Source organism: Antechinus flavipes, chromosome 1 (genome assembly GCF_016432865.1).
Source record: "Antechinus flavipes isolate AdamAnt ecotype Samford, QLD, Australia chromosome 1, AdamAnt_v2, whole genome shotgun sequence".
NCBI classification, from domain to species: Eukaryota; Metazoa; Chordata; class Mammalia; order Dasyuromorphia; family Dasyuridae; genus Antechinus; species Antechinus flavipes.
Window position 1 is genome coordinate 709,910,880 of NC_067398.1, and position 18,759 is coordinate 709,929,638.

Consider the following 18,759-nt stretch of genomic DNA (forward strand, 5'->3'; position numbering starts at 1 on the left):
GACTTGCCCAAGTCACACAACTAGAAAGTCTCTGGGGTCATGTTTGAGCACAGGTATCCCTGATTTGGGAGTCGGACTTGGGTCCTACACTCTCCACTCTTCAGTGTTGCCTTATACTTCAAATTTTAGATAAAATAGCACATTTAAATTTTTTTCCTGCTCTCTTCTCCCTAATAATTTAATGTTTGAAAACGATTTTTATAAAATTATACCTGATAAAACTGATGAATAGGAATCTACTTAAGTGAGAACATCAATTAGATTTTGTCCTTGACATTCAGCTCTTTCCAAAAGACAAATGACCAGAAAAATCAGCTAATAGGAGAGAATATTGAAAACCCACTTTGTAGAATATATCTTCTTGTCAATGTGGGTTTCTCCCCAGATTAGTGAGAGTGAGAATGGTCTTTGAATGAATGCTTTAGAATGAAGTCCATGAGGCAGAGATGTCTTCAGCCAGTTTATTCTGCCAGCTTTCTCTTGCTTTCCTTTCGCTAATCCTTGGGCTTACTTGACTAAAGAGATGACCAAAAGACCATTAGGTTTACTGATCTCACTCATTAGGCAGCTTAAAAAGAAGGATATCCCATAAAGAATGTTTCTATCCCACTTAAAAAAAAGGCAGTGAACCCACACAGCTTTTATATATATATATATAAACCCACACAGCTTATATATATATATATATATATATATATATATATATATATATATATATATATATATATAGATGGTTTATTGTATTTGGATTATTCAATTCACCAAACATCCTTGGTGCATAACACACACACACACACACACACACACACACACACACACACACACACATATGGGGATACTTTGAGGAGTTGAGTTTGGAGGAGTGAAAAAGGAAGGGGAGCCCCTACTAAAGGTCCAGGGCAGTTTGGTAAGTGAGCAGAAGTCAGACAGAGCAAAGGAGAGCTACGAGGAAAGAAGGAACACAGTCACTTGTAGACACCAGAGATGATCAGACAGTGAAGTGTTGTGTGACCGAGAGCTCAACTTCAACTGGGGCTTTCGCCAGCCAGGGATTGAGAAGGGGGAAGCGGAACCTGAAACTGGTGGAAGAAATTGGGATTTTTTTTTTTTATGAATCATTTGGGGAATTGACTAGATTTTTTCATAGAAATATATGCCTTGATATGAAAAGAGAAGAGAGAAGAAAAGTAATTTGTAAATTCTCCAAAATAACACAGTAATTCCTGTAAGTCAACCAGAATGATGATTTTGTTGCTCACATGGGCTTCCTTTTTCTGAAACCTGATCAGTCTCATACTTAGTCTCTATAATGTGAGGTAAGATTAGTTAGTTTTTTTCAACTGCCTGAAGTAACCAGAGCAATCTAAAGATGGTAACATTTATTCCACTGCCAGTCTGTGTTAGGGCTGACTTTGGTTTTCCTCAGTGCCCCTGAGGAGGACGATCTCTTGTGTCTCTTTTTGTATCTCTGAATGGGCTGCTCAGACGAACAGCTCTGTCTCACTTTTCTCACTTCTGTGCTTTGGACAGGCCGTCCCTCGGGCCCGAAAGAACTTTGTTGTCTGCTCTGTCTCAGAATTGCCTCCTTTCAGAGCTCCGTTCAATGCCGCCTTCTCCAGGAAGCCCACCGACTAGTTAGCGTCTGTCCTTCCAAGTAACTCGTAGTGACTTTTTTGCGCTTTTGCCTAGACTAGTTGGAGCTGTTTCCCCAGGGAGAAAGCGTAAGCTCCATGAGGGCAGGGACTGCGTCCCAGTGCTCAGTGTCTGCACGTAGTCTCGAAGTGCTTTTCAGTCAGCGAGTGATTCTCTTTTTAAGAAGCATTTTCTCATCTAGGATATACTGCAACCCATTCAACATGTAAAGGACTCTTGCCATCTGGGGGAAGGGATGGAGGGAGGGAGGGGAAAAATCGGAACAGAAATGAATGCAAGGGATAATGCTGTAAAAAATTACCCTGGCATGCGTTCTATCAATAAAAAATTATTTAAAAAAAAAAAAAAAAGAAGCATTTTCTCCCACGTAGGAGTCACAGATTGGCTCAGTGTTGGGTTTTCTCATGGTGGCCAGGGCCGGTTGGACTCTGGCTGTTGGTACTTCCTCTCAATCCAAGCCCTTTGAGTGAAATTCTGCCTCTGCTTCTAGGGGGAGACTTGCACTATCACCTCTCACAGCACGGGGTGTTTTCGGAGAAGGAAATGAAGTTCTATGCTGCCGAAATCATCCTGGGCTTAGAGCACATGCACAACCGTTTTGTGGTTTACAGAGATCTGAAGGTAATTCTCTAACACTCTGACTTCACTCACTTGGCCTGCCCGAGAGAGTTCACCAAAAAGCGATATCTGGGGTGTGACGCCCAACCAGCCTGGTCAGACCCACTGGCGGGGAGGGTCCCGGGGAGCACAGGAATGCTTTTTGACCACGATCTTCTAAAAGGGATGTGCCCGGGGCGGCCGATGCGCTTCGTTCAGACGTGTCCTTGCCAGAAACACACTGGCCATTAAGGGAGTCACACGGGGTGCCCGGCCAGTGCCCTTGCCTGGGGGCCATCGCGGCCGCCGGGAGCTGTGTTGGCATCTCGGGCGCTGCACTCTATGGGTCGCTTTGACCTAATAATGACGACTTTCTGAATCCCCATTTTCTCTTCCCTCAAAGAAGGGGCTTATGCTAGACCTTGGAGTGGCTCCTTCTTACTCTAAAGAGTCCTTTTTTTCTCACTTAGATCCCTAACAGGTATCTAGTAGACATTTTACCTTATTGATTTTGAAGATTTTTCAGGAGCATGAATTAATTTACACTGAAATTTTATTCTCGCTGCTAAGGATTATTGATAATCATGTGATATTATCCTGAGCATATAAGCAGTATTCAGCTGGTCGTTCCCTGGTAGTACTAGTTCCCTGGCAGACAGTCTGCCTCCCAGCCCAATTCTTTATAGAAGAAAAAGACAGTTTATTTTCCATCATTAATTGTAATTTAATTTGAAGTTACTATATTCCTTTTCCACCAGAAAGCCAGTCATTCTACCCGACTATCTGTTCCAGTGATTTAATTGAATGGATCAATGAACGATTGCTAACCCAATGTTTTGCCTTTGTTGGGAATGAAGGCATAATCTAGGTCCTTTTCCCTGTAATTGTATTTCTTCAACATTTGGGAGGTGCCATTTGTGACATCCCTCTCAGGAGTCCTTCACTGTAGTATGTGCAAAAAACCCCCACGTTTATTGACCCTCAGGAGTTGGAAATGTTGTTGTTCTTTGTCTAGCCAAACGTTTCCCCCCAGACTAGCGGTGCTATCCCAGGAGAAGAAATAAAAAATGCTATGGGGAACTTTTAGATCATGGAGTCGAGTCCCCTCATTTCATGGGAGAGAATCTGAGGCTCAAAGCGGGTCACTGACCTCTCGTAAGATATGGCTTGTACGTGGAAGAACTGGGCGTGGTTCGGGGCATCTGCCTTCTGCCCCTCACTCTGGTTGCCCCTGAAGGAAGCCTGCGTGCCAGGCCAGATCGGGGGGGCTTTTCCAGGAAGAGCTATTTGTCCCTCAGGTGCCACTTTATTTTCTGAATTGGTTTCAACAAACGTTCAGGATGTGGGGAAGCCCCTCGGTCCACTGAGGCAGATACGGCCACGATGAGAGAGACGCTGCAATCTGTAAGATTCAAATCCTGCCTCCAGCGTTGATTAGCTTTGTGGCCAGAAATACATTTGGAACTTACTTGAGGCCTTCATCTGGAAAATGGGACTAAAACGGCCCCTCTGCTCCATTCCCCACCTAGTTTTGTGGGTTCGGGCACAAGGTTGATGCCCTCTCTAAGGGCCGGCCCTTTCTTTGTATTTCTCCTCGTGTAGGAGCCCGAAGGGAGGCCGGCTCCTTTCTGGTGGGCAGGACCAGTTGTTCTAGTCACCCTTTTCTGAGAACTTTGATATCTGGGGGACAGAAAGTCTGGCAGTCCCGGGACCCGGGTCAGGAGGGAGCCCATCGCGCAGCGCCCCGAGAAGCTCCCCTGGCTGGCCAGGATGTATAAGTGTTGCTTTCTCTATTTGTATCTAGCCTGCGAATATCCTTTTGGATGAATACGGACACGTGAGGATATCCGATCTTGGGCTTGCCTGCGATTTTTCCAAAAAGAAACCGCATGCTAGTGTGTAAGTATTACTCTCCTCTGCTCCCTCGTGAATGACAATGGTGCTTTTCTGCAGCGGAATTCCAGCGGCCCAGTTTCTAAACCTTCTTTTTACTTGTGACACTGTAATTTTTGAAATGCTATGTAACCTTGGCTTGGGGGAGACATTACATTATGGGTTTTGTTTTGTATTTAAAGAAATATGTTTCACTCAAACTCAAAGGCCTTGAATATGGGTCCGGGGTGGGCTAACAGGTGCCTGCCTGTCTCCCCTGACCCTGCTTCCTTAGGCCCAGAAGTTAGGCTCCCGGGCTGTGTCCGGAACGGCCGCTCCCCGGAGCTCGCTGGTTCGGTCGCTGCGCGTGTTTGGCTCGGTTGTGATGGGCGTTGGGGAGGGGCCCCCGTGTCACCAAGTCCGGGGCCTCCTCAGCACCAGCGGGCACAGCGTCGCTCTGCAGGGGAGCCCACCCGGCACTCCCGGCGCGGGGAAAACTCTCGGTCCGGCGGCGTTTTCTCTGCCTTCTGAGAGGAACGGCACGGATACGGAGAATCCCAGGGCCTGGGCCTCTCCGGCCGTTGACTTCCACCTTCCTCCCGCCACGAGCTCCTCCCGAGGAGCGGACGCGGGCTCTCTGCTCGCAGCGAGGGAGGGGGGAGGGGGCTGTTGGCTCAGTCCTGGGCGTTGCCGGCCTGGTATCACCGTGGGGTCTGACGACTGTGGGGCCTGTTTGTTCTGGCCTCCGGGTCAGGGCTGTGTTGCTTCCAGGCTGGTTCCCTCCCTCAGACTCAATGCTGACTCAGTTCTCTGCGTGTTAGAAAGCCGGATTACAGGGTGATTTGTGATACAAACACACACGAGCCTGTGTACGTGCATGTGCATATGTACGTGCACACACATGTGGATCTGCACATGTATGTGCCCGGGCTTGTTCACACGCATGTCACAAGGGACGGGTGAGGGTCTGCTGCCCCTCTCAGGGTCGCTGAGGGCTTCAGAGAGATCACGAATGGACGGCGTGAACGTCAGTCAGGGAGACGATGATTCCCGCGAGAGAGAGTGGTGGAACGATGCCCTTGGAGTCCAGAAGACCCGGGGGCAGATTTTGGCAGCACATGAATATGACTGGTATATGACCCGGGCAATTGGCTTCATCAGTCACTAAGCCCCCGCCAGGGCAGTCACTGGGATGTAGCTGGAGAAACAGTTCCTGTCCCAGAGAGCGCAGGTTTCGCGGGAGACAACACCTGCCCAAACAAGGACGTGCAGAGAGCGTAATAGCCGGGAGACCTTGGCTGGTGGGGCTCAGAGAGGATTCTGAGCAGCGCGAGGAGGAGCTCGAGGGGGCTTTGGGCAGGGACTCGGCTTGTGCCGTAGGGGTCCTCTGGTGGTGGCGAGTGGCGTGGGCCTGGGGGGTCAGGTCACGTGCCCTCCTTCAGTCCGTGGGAAGAGCTTTGGCTCCTGCACGGGCCGCTGGCGTGAGTGCCAGCCGAGGTGGTGCCCGCGGAGCCCTGCGCGCCAGAGAGGCTCCCCTGGGTGCCAGGCCCCAGCAGCGCTTGTCACGTTCTCTGGGCTTTCCCTTAAATATCCGGGCTACTGATACCTAGCAGTTGGTAGCTATAGGGGAGCTGTGAACATGTTTTTATAGATAAAAATCCTTTTGCACTCTCGCTGTGCTCCCATTCCTACCCCACCCCCCTTGGCTTGTTTGCTTTTTCCCCTGTTTCTGCTCTGTCTCTGTCTGGCCCATGGCAGAATGGAGGCGGGCTCGCCTGGAGCCGGGGGGCTGGGGCTCACCCCTGTAGCACAGTTTCCCCCCAGTTGTCACACGTTTGACCCCCATTGTGAGCTCATGCTCATCTGTGGAGAGGGAACCAGGGGTCCCGTTGTCCGAGGCCCCTCATCGGGGTAAGAAACTCCCAGCGAAGAACCTGCTCGGCAGATTAGCATCCCCTCTGCCCCAAAGTCCCGGAGGTTGCCCCGGCTGTCGGGCGACTGCTCCGCGGCCAGCTTCCCACTGCTCTGCTCTGCGGCCTCTCCTGTGCTTGCTCAGCGCGCCTGTCCCTGACGCCCGAGGGCTGGGCTGCCGTGGTGCCGTTCTTGTGGCATTTTGGGGTCATTGGGGCCAGACCGGACCCCCTCGGGATCAGGGAAGTCAGGAGGGGTTGGCGTTTGATCGGGCCTTTTCAGACCGTAATTATCTGATGTAATTTCTCCAGTCTTGTGCGGTTATGAGCACATTATCGTAGGCCCCGAGAGGATGAATGGGTCTCCCAAAGTGATTAATTCTAGGAGATGAAATCGTTTATTCAGCTGAAATGACTAATCAGTTCATTACTTGATATACATCACTTTTAGAAGACAGATCAATATTCTAAAAGCATGGCTGTTTTTCCTCTCTTGATTTCAAAAGCATATAATTGTATCTACCCTAATGATCTCTTTAAAATGAGGGCAGTTAGCCGGCTTGATTTAATGGCAATTTCCCGTGAATCAGTCGCTTGAAAAATGACATATTAGGCAATATCAATATAGAGCAAATAAAGTCCCTTCTTTTAAAATAGGTGGCACAGTGGATAGAGTGCCAGGCCTAGAGTCAGGAAGACTCATTTCCCTGAGTTCAAATCCTGCCTCCCACACTTCCTAGCTGTATGACCCTGAGCAAATCACTTCGCCCTGTCTGCCTCAGTTTCCTCATCTGTAAAATGAGCTGCAGAAGGAAACGGCTCCGTATGTCTGCCAAGGAAACCTCCAGTGGGTCGCAGAGAAGTAGATGTGACTGAAAAAGCACCAGACAAAAATTCTAAAAGAAGCTGATTGTTTGTCCTACGTGAGGACTCGCCATCTAAGCTATGAACCTACCTTGCCGTCAGTTTCTCCTGTTTGAAATCTTTAACAGTTGGGAGGTGGCCACTGTCTTCGGGCAAAGCCAATCGCATGATTGTACCTTGACTCCTGCCTCGTGATTTGTGGCTAACGCTTCGATGATATTTTGGACAATTATAGTAAAAGCAAAATTGATGTTGGAGTAACATTTGACAATCAAAAGAAAATTTGGCAGTTGAGCCAATTGAAAATGACAAGTCATCGTGGCGCCTTCCTTTACCGATGACTACGGAACTCTGGCTCACGGCCTGTCATTTCGTGCCATGTGGGGCCGTGCTTTGCCCATCCTAGGTCCATAATAAGTGATTTTCATTATTGACCCAGGTGACCATTTTCAAGGATTCTTTTAGGAGTGTGGACTATACTGAACAAGGTGAGGAAGCCGGAGGTAGAGCCGAGCAGCCAGTGGGCAGGTGGATCCCCAGTTGGGAAGGGGAGCCGGAAATAAGCCAGCAGCATCTCATTAACACAGGAAGCAGGCCGCCAGGTTCCCCGTGTCAGCTGGTTTTATTTGCCCTGAAATACTGAGACCTGCTTTAATGTTAGAGTTAGAGCAGTGGGGGATGAGCCCGTGGCTTCCCGATCACCTCAGCTGCCCAGGAAGACACAGAGGAACCCCCTTCGTGGGAGAGCAAGAGCACCGGGTGCTCATCATCTGTCAGAGCCGAGTCCTCGGGGCTGCCGAGGGACCAAGCACAGGCCTTCTGGGCCCGGCCCCTCGTGTGACAGACGAGGGAGAAGAGGAGCTAGTGTGAGACTGGCCGGAGGCAGGATTCACACTCGGGGCTTCCTTCCGCCCAGCCGCGGAGCCGCTTCCCCGTTAGCTGGTTAGGTGCTGGGTGGCTCTCTCGAGTACAGAAGAGTACAGGGAGGCACCTGATTTAGCCTTTTGGGTGATATTTCCCTACCGTCAAAATGCTGACCCAGGGAGGGGAGATGCTGAATGCCAGGCTTGGCTTCCCCAGCGTGGGTGATAGAGTAAAAGGAGCCATGGCCTATCAAGTCCAGGCCCTGATTTTGGGCAGCCCCGGTTCTGGCGCGGGCCGGTTGTGGGAAGCAGGCGGAGGTTCGGGCCCTTCTTCTGGGAGGTCCCTGCTTAGGTTCGGGGGGTCAAGGCACAGGAAGGTGCGGACCAGGCCCAGCTCTTGTTCCCCAGCACGGAGGGCCCGGCCCTGGCTTTCCCGAGAATGTCCTCGGCCTTATCTTGCCCAGGGAAGTGCGGGTGCCTCGGAGTGGGGAAGAGCACGGGCTCCCTCCTCCAGACTGGAGCGATCACGGCTGAGTTTGTTGTAGAGGAACTGGGGACCTCAAGGCTCGAGCAGAACGTTCTCTCTCCAAAGTCACTTCTTGTTCTGAGTGTCCTCCCCGTCGGCCCCATTTAAAGCACAACACTCCCCAGCAAACAAGGGAGGCGCCTCCTCTGGGACAGACGCTGGGGACGCAGGCGCCAGCGAGGAAACGGCCCGACGGCGAGAGATTCCAGCCCGTTAAAACGAACGGCTAAATCACAGGGAGATCCAAGTGTATCGTCATATAAAGTAACTAAGCGCAGGGGAAGAAACACAGAGTGAATCCGCAGGAGGCAGATAAACACCAGTGGAAAGGAGAGAAATCCTGAGCTCCAGCAGCGAGGAAGCCCAGCCCGGCTTGGGGGCAGGGACGTGGGGAAGGGGCGTGGGGGCTCTCTGAAGGGGATGAGGGCGGGACTGGGGGGCCTGGGAATGGCCAGCACGAGGTCGTTGCAGTGGGCCCGACAGAGGCCGGTCTGGCCGGCCCGAGGGGAGGAAAGCTGGGCCCCGGGAGGCTGGAGGGCTGGGCTGGGGCCTGAGTATGAGAGATTTTGAAAGCTGGAGGTAGGAGTTGGTCTCATCCCAGAGACGGTAAGAACCCTGGAGGGCTGAGCGGGGCTTCCCCAGGGCCTGGCGGGAGCTGGCTGTGCCGTGGGCTGGAGGCTGGCGTAGAGCTGGGGCTGGGAGACCTTGGCCCTCCCCGCGCTGAGAGGCAGGGCCTGGCAGAAATGGGAAGGTTTGGGGGGACAAGATGGTGGAGTTTGAAGTAGCCGACAGGTCACTGGTGAGGGACCTGGGCTTGGATCCACTGATCCGGGAGTGAAGCCTCTGAGGTGAGGGAGGGAGGGGCCGGGACAGAAGAGACGCCCACAGTGAGACCCAGAAGGAGCTGCGGGGCCCAGGGAGAGCCCACCCAGGCCCCAGGCGTCCCCACCAGCTCCCCTTAGCCAGGATGGCTGCAGGACGAGCCTCTTGTGCCTCTGGGTTGTTTCCTGGCCTTTCTTCCCTCTCCCTACCTTGAAGGGCCACAGCTGGGAGGTGCAACGGAAGCACCCTCCCCCCCCCCCAGCTGTCACCTTCCCCCACAGACAGGGGAGAAAGGCTGTGTTTGGTGACTGGGCCGGGCAGCCTCCCCACTTCTGTCCTGTGCCCCCTCTGAGGAGGTGACCTCAGTTTGCCTGGTGGGCACGCCCAGGGAGCTGGCTCTCCCTGCTCCCCACTGTGCCTCCCAGCTGCTGCTGCTGCTCCCCATCTCTCTGCTCTCCGGGCCCTCTCCTCCTGCCCCTTCCACCTCCCGCAGCTTCTCTGCTCTCCTTGGCTCTTTGAGCAGTCTTCCTGTCTGCCCATCTGTCCATCTGCCCGTCTGTGCTTCTGCCCCTCTCCCCATCTGCCCATATCCCCGCCTGCCCCTCTGTCTGTCTGCCCCTCTGCCCGTCTGCCCCTCTGCCCGTCTGTCCGTCTGCCCCTCTGCCTGTCTGTCCGTCTGCCCGTCTGCCCCTCTGCCTGTCTGTCCATCTGCCCATCTGTCCGTCTGCCCATCTGCCCGTCTGCCCATCTGCCCATCTGTCCGTCTGCCCATCTGCCCGTCTGTCTGTCTGCCCATCTGTCTGTCTGTCCATCTGTCTGTCTGTCCATATGCCCATCTGCCCGTCTGCCCATCTGCCCGTCTGTCTGTCTGCCCCTCTGCCCGTCTGTTGCCAGGAGCCCCGAGGACGCGGCCTTGTCCTGAGAAGTGACCCCTGACCCCCTGAGATGGCGACTCCCGGCCTGAAGGCCTTTGCCCCTCACCTGAACCCGCTGCCAATTGTCCCTTAGTATTTCTTTTAGCAGAGACGGGGCTTCCCTATTTAATGACCGTTCAGCACCCCAGGCCCTCGGTCCGGTGTCCAGTGCGGGACCACTTTCTCACCCACCCCCTTCAGGGGCGAATTTTGCCTGGTCCTTCCCCACGTCGCCTCAGTCATGAGTTTGTGCCTGGCCTGGGCTGGGGCCGCCAGGGGCTGACCCCGGGTCTCTCTTCTCCCCCACAGCGGAACGCACGGCTACATGGCTCCCGAGGTGCTGCAGAAGGGGACGGCCTACGACAGCAGCGCCGACTGGTTCTCGCTGGGGTGCATGCTCTTCAAGCTTCTGCGCGGGTGAGTGCGGGCCTCTGCCCAGAGCTCCTGGGGAGGCCTGGGGACCCAGGGGCGCCCACAAGGGGCTGCCCCCCCCCCAGCTTTATAAGTCAGCGAGGAAGGCGCTGGGCTCCCAGTGATGAGTTAGAGCCAGACCCTCATTGTTTCCAACATACTTTTGTGCGTGAATAATGGTCTTGAAATAAACTTAGTACTGGGAGGGGGAGGGCCGGAGAGGGAGGGGTGGGCCAAGGTGGGGGTGATGGGAGAGGATGAAGTCATTGCTCTTTCTTTTCCCTTCCTATTTCAAAATAAAGTGCCCGTTGTTGTCCTTTTGTTGAGGACCATCGGGTCTGGGGAGGGAAAGCGCTCTGGCCCCTGCACCTCCTCTGGGGTTCTTGGGGGTCTTCATAGGGCAGGTTATCCATTCTTCCCGCTGTGGCCCAGAGGCTTAAAGCACCCCCTGGGGGGGCGGGTAGAGGGTCAGTGCCCAAAGCCAGAGCCAGTGGGTGCTCGGGCCGCCATCTCGTAGACTGTTTTTAGTTGTTGGGCCTTGTTCCTTGACGGACGTCGTCATTCTATAGTTTTGTCCGGTTCCAAATAATTGTTTTTAAAATTTTAAATGCTAAAGATCATTTTTGCCGTGATGGCACTTGCCGTTATTACGTGCGAGGGATGCCGGGCGGCGGAGGAGGAGGCGCGGGCAGCAGGGGCAGCGCCGACGCCCTCCTGTCTCTGCTAATGCGGTTAGGCTCGGCCTTCCTAAGTCACCGGGGAGCCGGAATTTCATTATTGCTCATAAGTCCGGGGCCTGCGTGTCTGTAATCGGGTTGTTTGGTGTGTGCAGCCCGGCCCCTGGTCCTGGGCTCTACTGCATGTCACGAACCTCGCTCGCCTCTCGGAGAGCTGGTCCCAAGGCACTTCCGTGGGCGCCGTTAATCGTCCCAAAGGCTCGGGCCCGGGGTCCTGCGAGGGAGGGGGGCGAGCCCGGGGGAGGCTGGGCTGCGAGCGCTCACTGCAGAGGGTCAGCACTGGCCGGGCGCCCGCAGTGGCCTCGGGAACCTACGGCCTTGCTCGGGGGGCGGGGCCTGCGTCAGTGGCTCCAGGAGACGGGGCCAGGAAAGCCCTCGAGGTGGGGCCCGGGAATGGCGAAGGCCAACCCGGAGGGCAGGAAGTGTTTCAGCCATGGGGGACGGTGTGTGCCAGGCCCCGGGGGAGAGGTGAAGGTCCTGAGAAGGGCAATGATAAGGGACCAGTGCCCCCCCCCCCTTACAGCTGCGGGCAGGGGTCACAGCCAAAGCCAGGTCCAGAGCAGGGCCCCCACAGCACCCCTGGGACCGCCACGGCCACTGCTGTTACTCCATCAGTCAGGCCCCCTTCCCGTGTCTGCTCATCCCGGCATCAGCACCATGTTCCTCCCTCCCTGTGCCCCTGCCCGCTGCCTGCATCCTGCCCTCCGGGATTCCGAGTCCGGGCTGAAGAGACCAGGCTTCCCCCTGAGACCCCCTCCCGCCTCCCCCAGCACGTCAAACCCGTCCTGTCCTGTTGTCTTGCCTCTATACGTTTGGAACCTAAGTTTTGATTCTACTGATCCACTTTTCTATTTTTCTAACCACTAACAAGGTCTCTTAATGATTACTGTTTTATCATTTAGTTAGAAGTCTATGTCTTCTTCCTTTCCATTTTTTATTACCCTTCATGACCTTTTATCCTCTATATTAATTTTATTATAATTTTTATCTCTATAAAGAATATTTTGGTTTTTTGATGGCCACATCAGTGAATAATTTAATAATTATTAAATTATTAATTTATTGTTTTAATTATTATTAAATGAATTAATTTAGGGAATATCATCATTTTTATTATACTGGATTCACCTGTCTATAAACAATCAATATTTCCTTATTTCGATCTATCTTTATTTTTTCAGAGTATTTTATGCACAGATTCATATGTTTCTTAGGTGAGTCTTAGTATCTATTCCTAAGTATTTTAGACCTTCTCTAGTTATTTTGAATTTAATTTTCTATTCTTATTTTTAATAACAATTTTATTATAATTTGATCCCATTCTGCGATGAAATCCCTTATTATTTTGATTGGTATTTCAGTAATTATGTTATAGGTTATTTAGAATGTGCTATTTCTGTTGTGTTCATGGGACACATCCATGCCACTGAATGCCCCTCTGGTATTATTTAGGGCTTCCTTGATTTCAGTAATGATAGTTTTTTAGTTATCTTTTTATCGGTCATGTGTAGGCAGATTAATTCTTCATGTTTTTCAAAATTTTAAAGGAATTCTTTTTTTCATAATTTTTTTCTTGCTCTTTATTGCATCGCCTTTGTTTGTGTGATGGTGTTGATGGTAGCAAAGACAGAAGTGATCTATTAATGATTTTTAAAATTTTTTTATTTGAACAATCAGAAAAACAGAAAAGGAATCCAAAACAAAATGAAGCGAAACCAAAGAGAACTGTCACGTGTGGCTGCACCTTCTCACACGCACCCTTGACATTCTGGTCTCCGGAGAGAAGTTGGACTCCCCTCTCCCTTTCCCACGTAGCCGTCTCTGCTTCCTGCGAGTCCACCCCATCCCAAGTCGGGCAGGTGCCTGCTGGTCTCCGGGCCCCTGGGACTCCTCGGAGGGCTCAGGCTCCTCTCCCTCTGACTCCTTGCTCGGGAGCTCCCATCTCCCTTCAGTCAGTGCTCACTGATTAAGTGCCCGCTCTGTTCTAAGCTCGGGGGATATAAAGAAAGGCAGGATCAGTGGGTCTCAAGGAAGCTCACGGTCTAATGGAGGAGATCCATTCAAGAGCAAGATGCAGCTGGAAAACGGGGAGGAGTGACGGGGCAGGCCCCGGTGTCGGGGGTTCAGACCAGGCTTCTCGGGGCAGCTGGGCGTGGCCAGGAGGGGCGGGGGAGGGGTCCGGGCTGGGGGTGGGGGGCGGCAGGGAGACGGCCGGTGACAGCTCTGGGACAGGAACGGAGCCCCATGTTTGAGGAAGGGCAGAGAGGGCTGGAGAGGGGGACTGGGTCCGGGAAGGCTTTCAGCACCGCAGGGAGGACGCTGTATTTGATCCCGGAGGTGTGACATTGATTGAGGAGGGCAGTGACATGGTCAGAACCGGGCTTTGGGAAAAGCTGGCTGAGTGGAGGGTGGTCCGGGGCTGGGGGGGGGGCTTGCGGCAGACCCCTGCCCTCCCAGAAGCTTGGCATAAGCCACATGTGAGGGGGTGAGGGAGGGAGGGGACATAGAAGGGGATACTAGACCGGAGGTGGGTGGTTAGGTGTCTGTGTGGGGCCGGGGCCATGGTGCCCACTGTGGTCCGACTGATGTTGGTAGTTGTGGGGGGCTGGCGTGGAGAACAGAGACCGGCTTGGAGCTTCCCCCTTAACCAGTGACGAGGTGACGAAGGTCCCCCGAGGGGCGCAGCCGGTGAGCGCAGGGGCAGGGCCATCCCCGGATGGAGTGACAGCCCAGGCCAGGGAAAGGCCATTGAGTCCTGGCTGCTGACAAATCTCTGCTCCAGGAAAGCTCCGCAGCAGGCAGGTGGAGACGGGAGATTATCTGTGATTGTCTGTGAATTCTTATAAAGAGATCTTTCACTGAGGTCCTTACAATGGAGCTCCTGCCATTCCAAAAAGTCTCTCCCCCCTTTCCCCTTCCCTTACAGAGAACCATTTCTTATAATGGGAAGAAAAAGAAAGAATGGGGAGGGGAGGGGGAACCTAAGGGACATATGAGCTGCCTTGACAGGCTGTGGTGTGTGCTGTACCCAGTCCTTCCCCTCTCCCCTTTATTCTCCCCCTCCCCCCGACAATGGTCCGTTTGGCCAAGATGTCAGGAAAAGCTTCCTAAAGGGGAAGGGCGGCCGTAAGGGCCCAGAGACCCCCTCCCTCAGGGGCTTCCCCAAGAGCTGGCCCAGCGCTGCTGGTACGTTGGGATTCCTTTGAGGGGCAGAGGCCCCTCCCGCCTCTCACATTCTGAGCCTCTGCCCCCCCTCGCTCTCCTCCTGGGCTGGGCTTGGTGACTTAATCTCACAGGGCTGGGTTTCCTGAGCCAAAGGCCGTCGCGTCCCATGACCTCAGTTGATGAGTTGCCCGGTGTCACGCAGCTGACGTTGTCTGAGGTAGGATCTGCACGCGGGTCTTTTTGATTCCAGTCCTGGACCTTCTTCATAATAATGGCTACTATTGAGGCGCAGACGTTATCTCACTGTATGTGCACAATTCTGGAAGGCAGGGGCCGTTATTCTCCCCATTCTGCAGAGGAGGAGGCTGAGGCTGGGGGCTTGGTATGGGAGACACGTCCCAGGCCCAGCCCTCCAGCCCTTGCCCCCCACTGCCTCGTCTTCCTGCCTGGAGAACGCGTCAGCGCCTTCGTTGTGGATGGGATGCTTTTGACTCTTACATCCCAGCCATTTCCTGAGACGAGACCGGTAAAACCAGAGGGCCGGGTGACGTATGCTGCCTTCTGCGCCCATAGCCACCCCCCTCTCTGATCAGGGTGGGACAAGATCCGCCAGCCCCCGTCGGCCCCCACTGCATCTAGCAGAGTCCGGGGCCTCTTCTCGGGGCGGGTTCTTGCTGCTGCTTCCTTCTGCTCGCTGGGCTCCGGGCAGATTGGGCAGCTGTAGTGACCCCCCCCCCCCCCAAGGGGAGCCGTGGTCCCCACCCGAGCCGAAGAGATGGGCCTGGTCCCTCTCGTTGCTTTGCCAGCGCGACGCTTCCCGGAGCCTGTCACTGTGAGACGGTTTCGGGTGATCACAGGGCTGGGCAGCGGCCACTTGGGTTCTGAGCCCTCACGTAGCAGATCTGGTAAAGGAGGGCCTGGAATTTCACGGGTAAAAGTCCGTGGTCTCTGGCCTCGAATGTCGGAGAAAGTGCATCGTGCCCGTCCCCCCGCGCTGCTGCGCGGGCTCCTGTGACTTGGCACGAGGAGGGTGGTGAGGTGACAGAGTGGCCGGTTCCCTGAGAGAGAGGCTGAGAGAGGTGGGGGCCCGCCCGGCCCAAGGGTCCTGCGGTCAGGCTTCCTGGCCAACCTTCTCCGGCCTCTGCGTCCTGCTGTGGGTGATGTGACCGGGGCTCCGAGGGGGCCCCCAGGCTCAGGCTTCTGGCCACCTCCGGGAGCCTCCTGCTCGGGCTGACAGGACGGGGTGGTCTCTCAGCCCTAGCCAAGGCGCCCGGCTAACTGATGAGTGGTCAGGTCCCACTGACTAAGTTCCAGACCCTTGGATGTAAGGAGGGAGGGTTACAGGGCTGCACACGGGCCTCTGAGAGGCCTCCGTCGGGCCTTTCTGTGCTCCGATGATGGTGAGCAATTACAGCTCTGCAGGGTTTGCAAAGCACCTCTCATTGTCAGCCCGGTAACCCTGAGGATCAGTTGCTCTCCATCTACATAAGGAAGCTGGGACGGACAGAGGCGGTGGGACCTGTCCGGAGTCCACAGCTGGAACGCGTCCGGGGCCATCAGGAGGTCTCCCTGCTCTCGGGGCGGCGCCCTGACACCGAGCACCTGCCGCCCGGGCGGGCCTGGGCTGCGCAGAAGGAGCGTGGGGCCACCCCTGCCTGCGCCTCGGCCCTTCCAGGGGCGTCTCTGTCGCGCGGTTCTGGCGCTTTAGTTTGGCGAGCGCACAGACACCCCGAGTGGGTGGAGAGCAGCAGGACCAGGGAAGAAGGGCCTGGGCGGGCACCGAGGGAACGATCAGCCCCAGGGACAGCGGGACTCGGGGGCATCCGAGACTGGCAGACGCCTCCGACCACTCAGCTTGGCCCCCCGAGAGAGTGAGGAGCGACGGCTAAAGGTGGAGAGCAGGTTCCAACACGGGTTAAAGCACTTTCTGATATCCATGAGTGAATGGACGCCTGCCAAAAAGAGCGGCCCCTCTTTCCTTGGAGGTCCTCGAGCCGAAGGAGGACGACCCGTCACTGAGCTCGCAGGGGCCGGAGCCCTTTCCTGGTGCCGGCTCCGGTCTGCAGGGAGGTGCCGAGGAGCTCAGTCCTTGGGTGACCACGGAAAGGTCCCAGAGGCCGCACCTGCGCGTGCCCGGGAACGTGGCCCCCTCGGTGTGAGTCCCCGACGTATTTCTCTCATTCAGTCCCATGTATCGTGAGGAGCATTTGGCCTCGCGTCTGAAGATGCTGACGGGGCCGTTACTGTTCCCTATTTAAGTCGGGCCGAGTCGGGGAGCAGCTGTGATCGCACTGGGTTTGTGCACCACATGGGTCTCTCGGAATGAAGATTATTACTCTAGAAGGTTTTCTTTGACATTTTCCAAAATAGAAACAGAATGGTTGGCCTTGTTCACAAAGAATAATCAAGGATATATTGGAAACAGATGTGCAGCAAGAGGTTTTTTATTGGAAAGATTTAACTTTTTCAATATCCGAGCCGCGAATGGTAGCTGTAAAACATCCCAGATAATTTCTCATCAAGTTCCAATGCGGAACGGCTATATTTATAAACACATACTTTGTAGTGATGTAGGTCCATGTGTTGGGAATATTTGGGGCGCTTTGATTCCAAACTACTTGAAAGCCTCCCTCTGACTTCATGAAATGGCTCTTTAACTTTGTGGAAATCATTTCCGTCAGAACAGTTAGCGACAAAGAGTGCATGGAGGGACCATCCCCATGCCTTTCTGCACTGGATCCGGGACATGCAGGCAACTCTACCTGTTTGTGGCTTGCAATTAGTCAATATGGCGCTCAAATCAATTAGGGATCGCTACGTGACAAAGGGCAGTTTTGGAAAAATAATCAGGTGACCCCGTGGCCTCCATTGAAAACATGATTTTTCATAAAATGCCAAATTTGTTCCTCCTTTTTCATTTAAAACATTAGACTAGATTATAAACATATGAAATGCTGTTGTCTTTTTTCCTTGCTTGCCACGTTACTCTTTGAATTCATAGTGATTTTAGAGTCTACTAAATGTGTATGTATTTGCATACACACACACACACACACACATATATATATCACATATACATACACATTTACACACCGTGGAAGTTACTGAGGAGGAGCAAAGAATTGGAGAGGGAATATAAGAGAGAGAAGAAAAGCACCATTCTGCTGTTCAAAGATAAATGCAAAATAATTTCATGAGGCAGAGGGTGAGTGTCAACAAGTGTGATTGATCAGAAGGGTTCTGGACAGGCCTGGGAGGTTCTTGGTGACATGTTAGTGCTGCAAAAATGTGAAGGGTCCATATCACTATTGATCAGAGAAATGCAAATTAAGACAACTCTGAGATCCCACTACACACCTGTCAGATTGGCTAGAATGACAGGGAAAGACAATGACAAATGTTGGAGGGGATATGGGAAAACTGGGACACTGATGCATTGTTGGTGGAATTGTGAACACATCAGGCCATTCTGGAGAGCAATCTGGAATTATGCTCAAAAAGTTATCAAGCTGTGCATACCCTTTGATCCAGCAGTGCTACTACTGGGCTTATACCCCAAAGAAATACTAAAGAAAGGAAAGGGACCTGTATGTGCCAAAATGTTTGTGGCAGCCCTGTTTGTAGTGGCTAGAAGCTGGAAAATGAATGGATGCCCATCCATTGGAGAATGGCTGAGTAAATTGTGGTATATGAATGTTATGGAATATTCTTGTTCTGTAAGAAATGACCAGCAGGATGATTTCAGAAAGGCTTGGAGAGACTGACATGAACTGATGCTGAGGGAAATGAGCCGAACCAGGAGATCATTATATACCTCAACAATGATAGTGTTTGAGGATGTATTCTGATGGCTGTTTGGAGGCCGCATTGTCTGTGAATGCTAATTCACAAGAATCTATCAGGAAAGATGGAATCTGTGGATAGGAAGAGTGAGAAGGAGAGTTTGGGTTGAGTGGAGAGTACAGGAGAGAGTAATGTGAACAAACCTGCAAGTGGGAGCCAGATGGAGGATTCTGTTTTCCCCTTGAGGCAGTGATACAGAGTCTTAGAAATGGAAGGGGCTTTTATGACCATTAACTTCATCGCATACATGAAAGGAAGCCCCCTCCTCCCTCCAACCAGCTGGATGGCTGAAAAAGGGTCTTTTGGCCTCCACTTGAATACCTCCCATGCCCTCAGCTCCTGTCCTGCTCTTGTGTGGCTTTAATTGTTAAGAAAATTTTCTTGGGTATTTTGGACTCCTTGTTCTTAGTCCAGCCTTTTGGGCCCTCAAAGACAGCTCCCCCGATTCTCCTCCCCCAGCCTCTTTTCTCTGCACTAAACATCCCAGATTTGCTGCTTCTCGCACACCATGGGCTCCAGGCAGCTCACCCTCCTGATTTCCCTGTGGCACTCCCAGCTTATCCCTGACCTTCCTAAATTTAG

General features: G+C 53.2%; 1 protein-coding gene across 1 annotated transcript in view; it reads left to right on the forward strand.

Moving 5' to 3' along the window:
• GRK3 (G protein-coupled receptor kinase 3) overlaps nt 1–18,759 on the forward strand; it is a 184,243-nt gene that overhangs the window by 130,233 nt on the left and 35,251 nt on the right. The window contains exons 11-13 of the mRNA XM_051973020.1: nt 2,144–2,274; nt 4,055–4,149; nt 10,331–10,438. Coding sequence (XP_051828980.1) covers nt 2,144–2,274; nt 4,055–4,149; nt 10,331–10,438 — 334 coding nt within the window. The remainder of the gene's footprint in view (nt 1–2,143; nt 2,275–4,054; nt 4,150–10,330; nt 10,439–18,759) is intronic.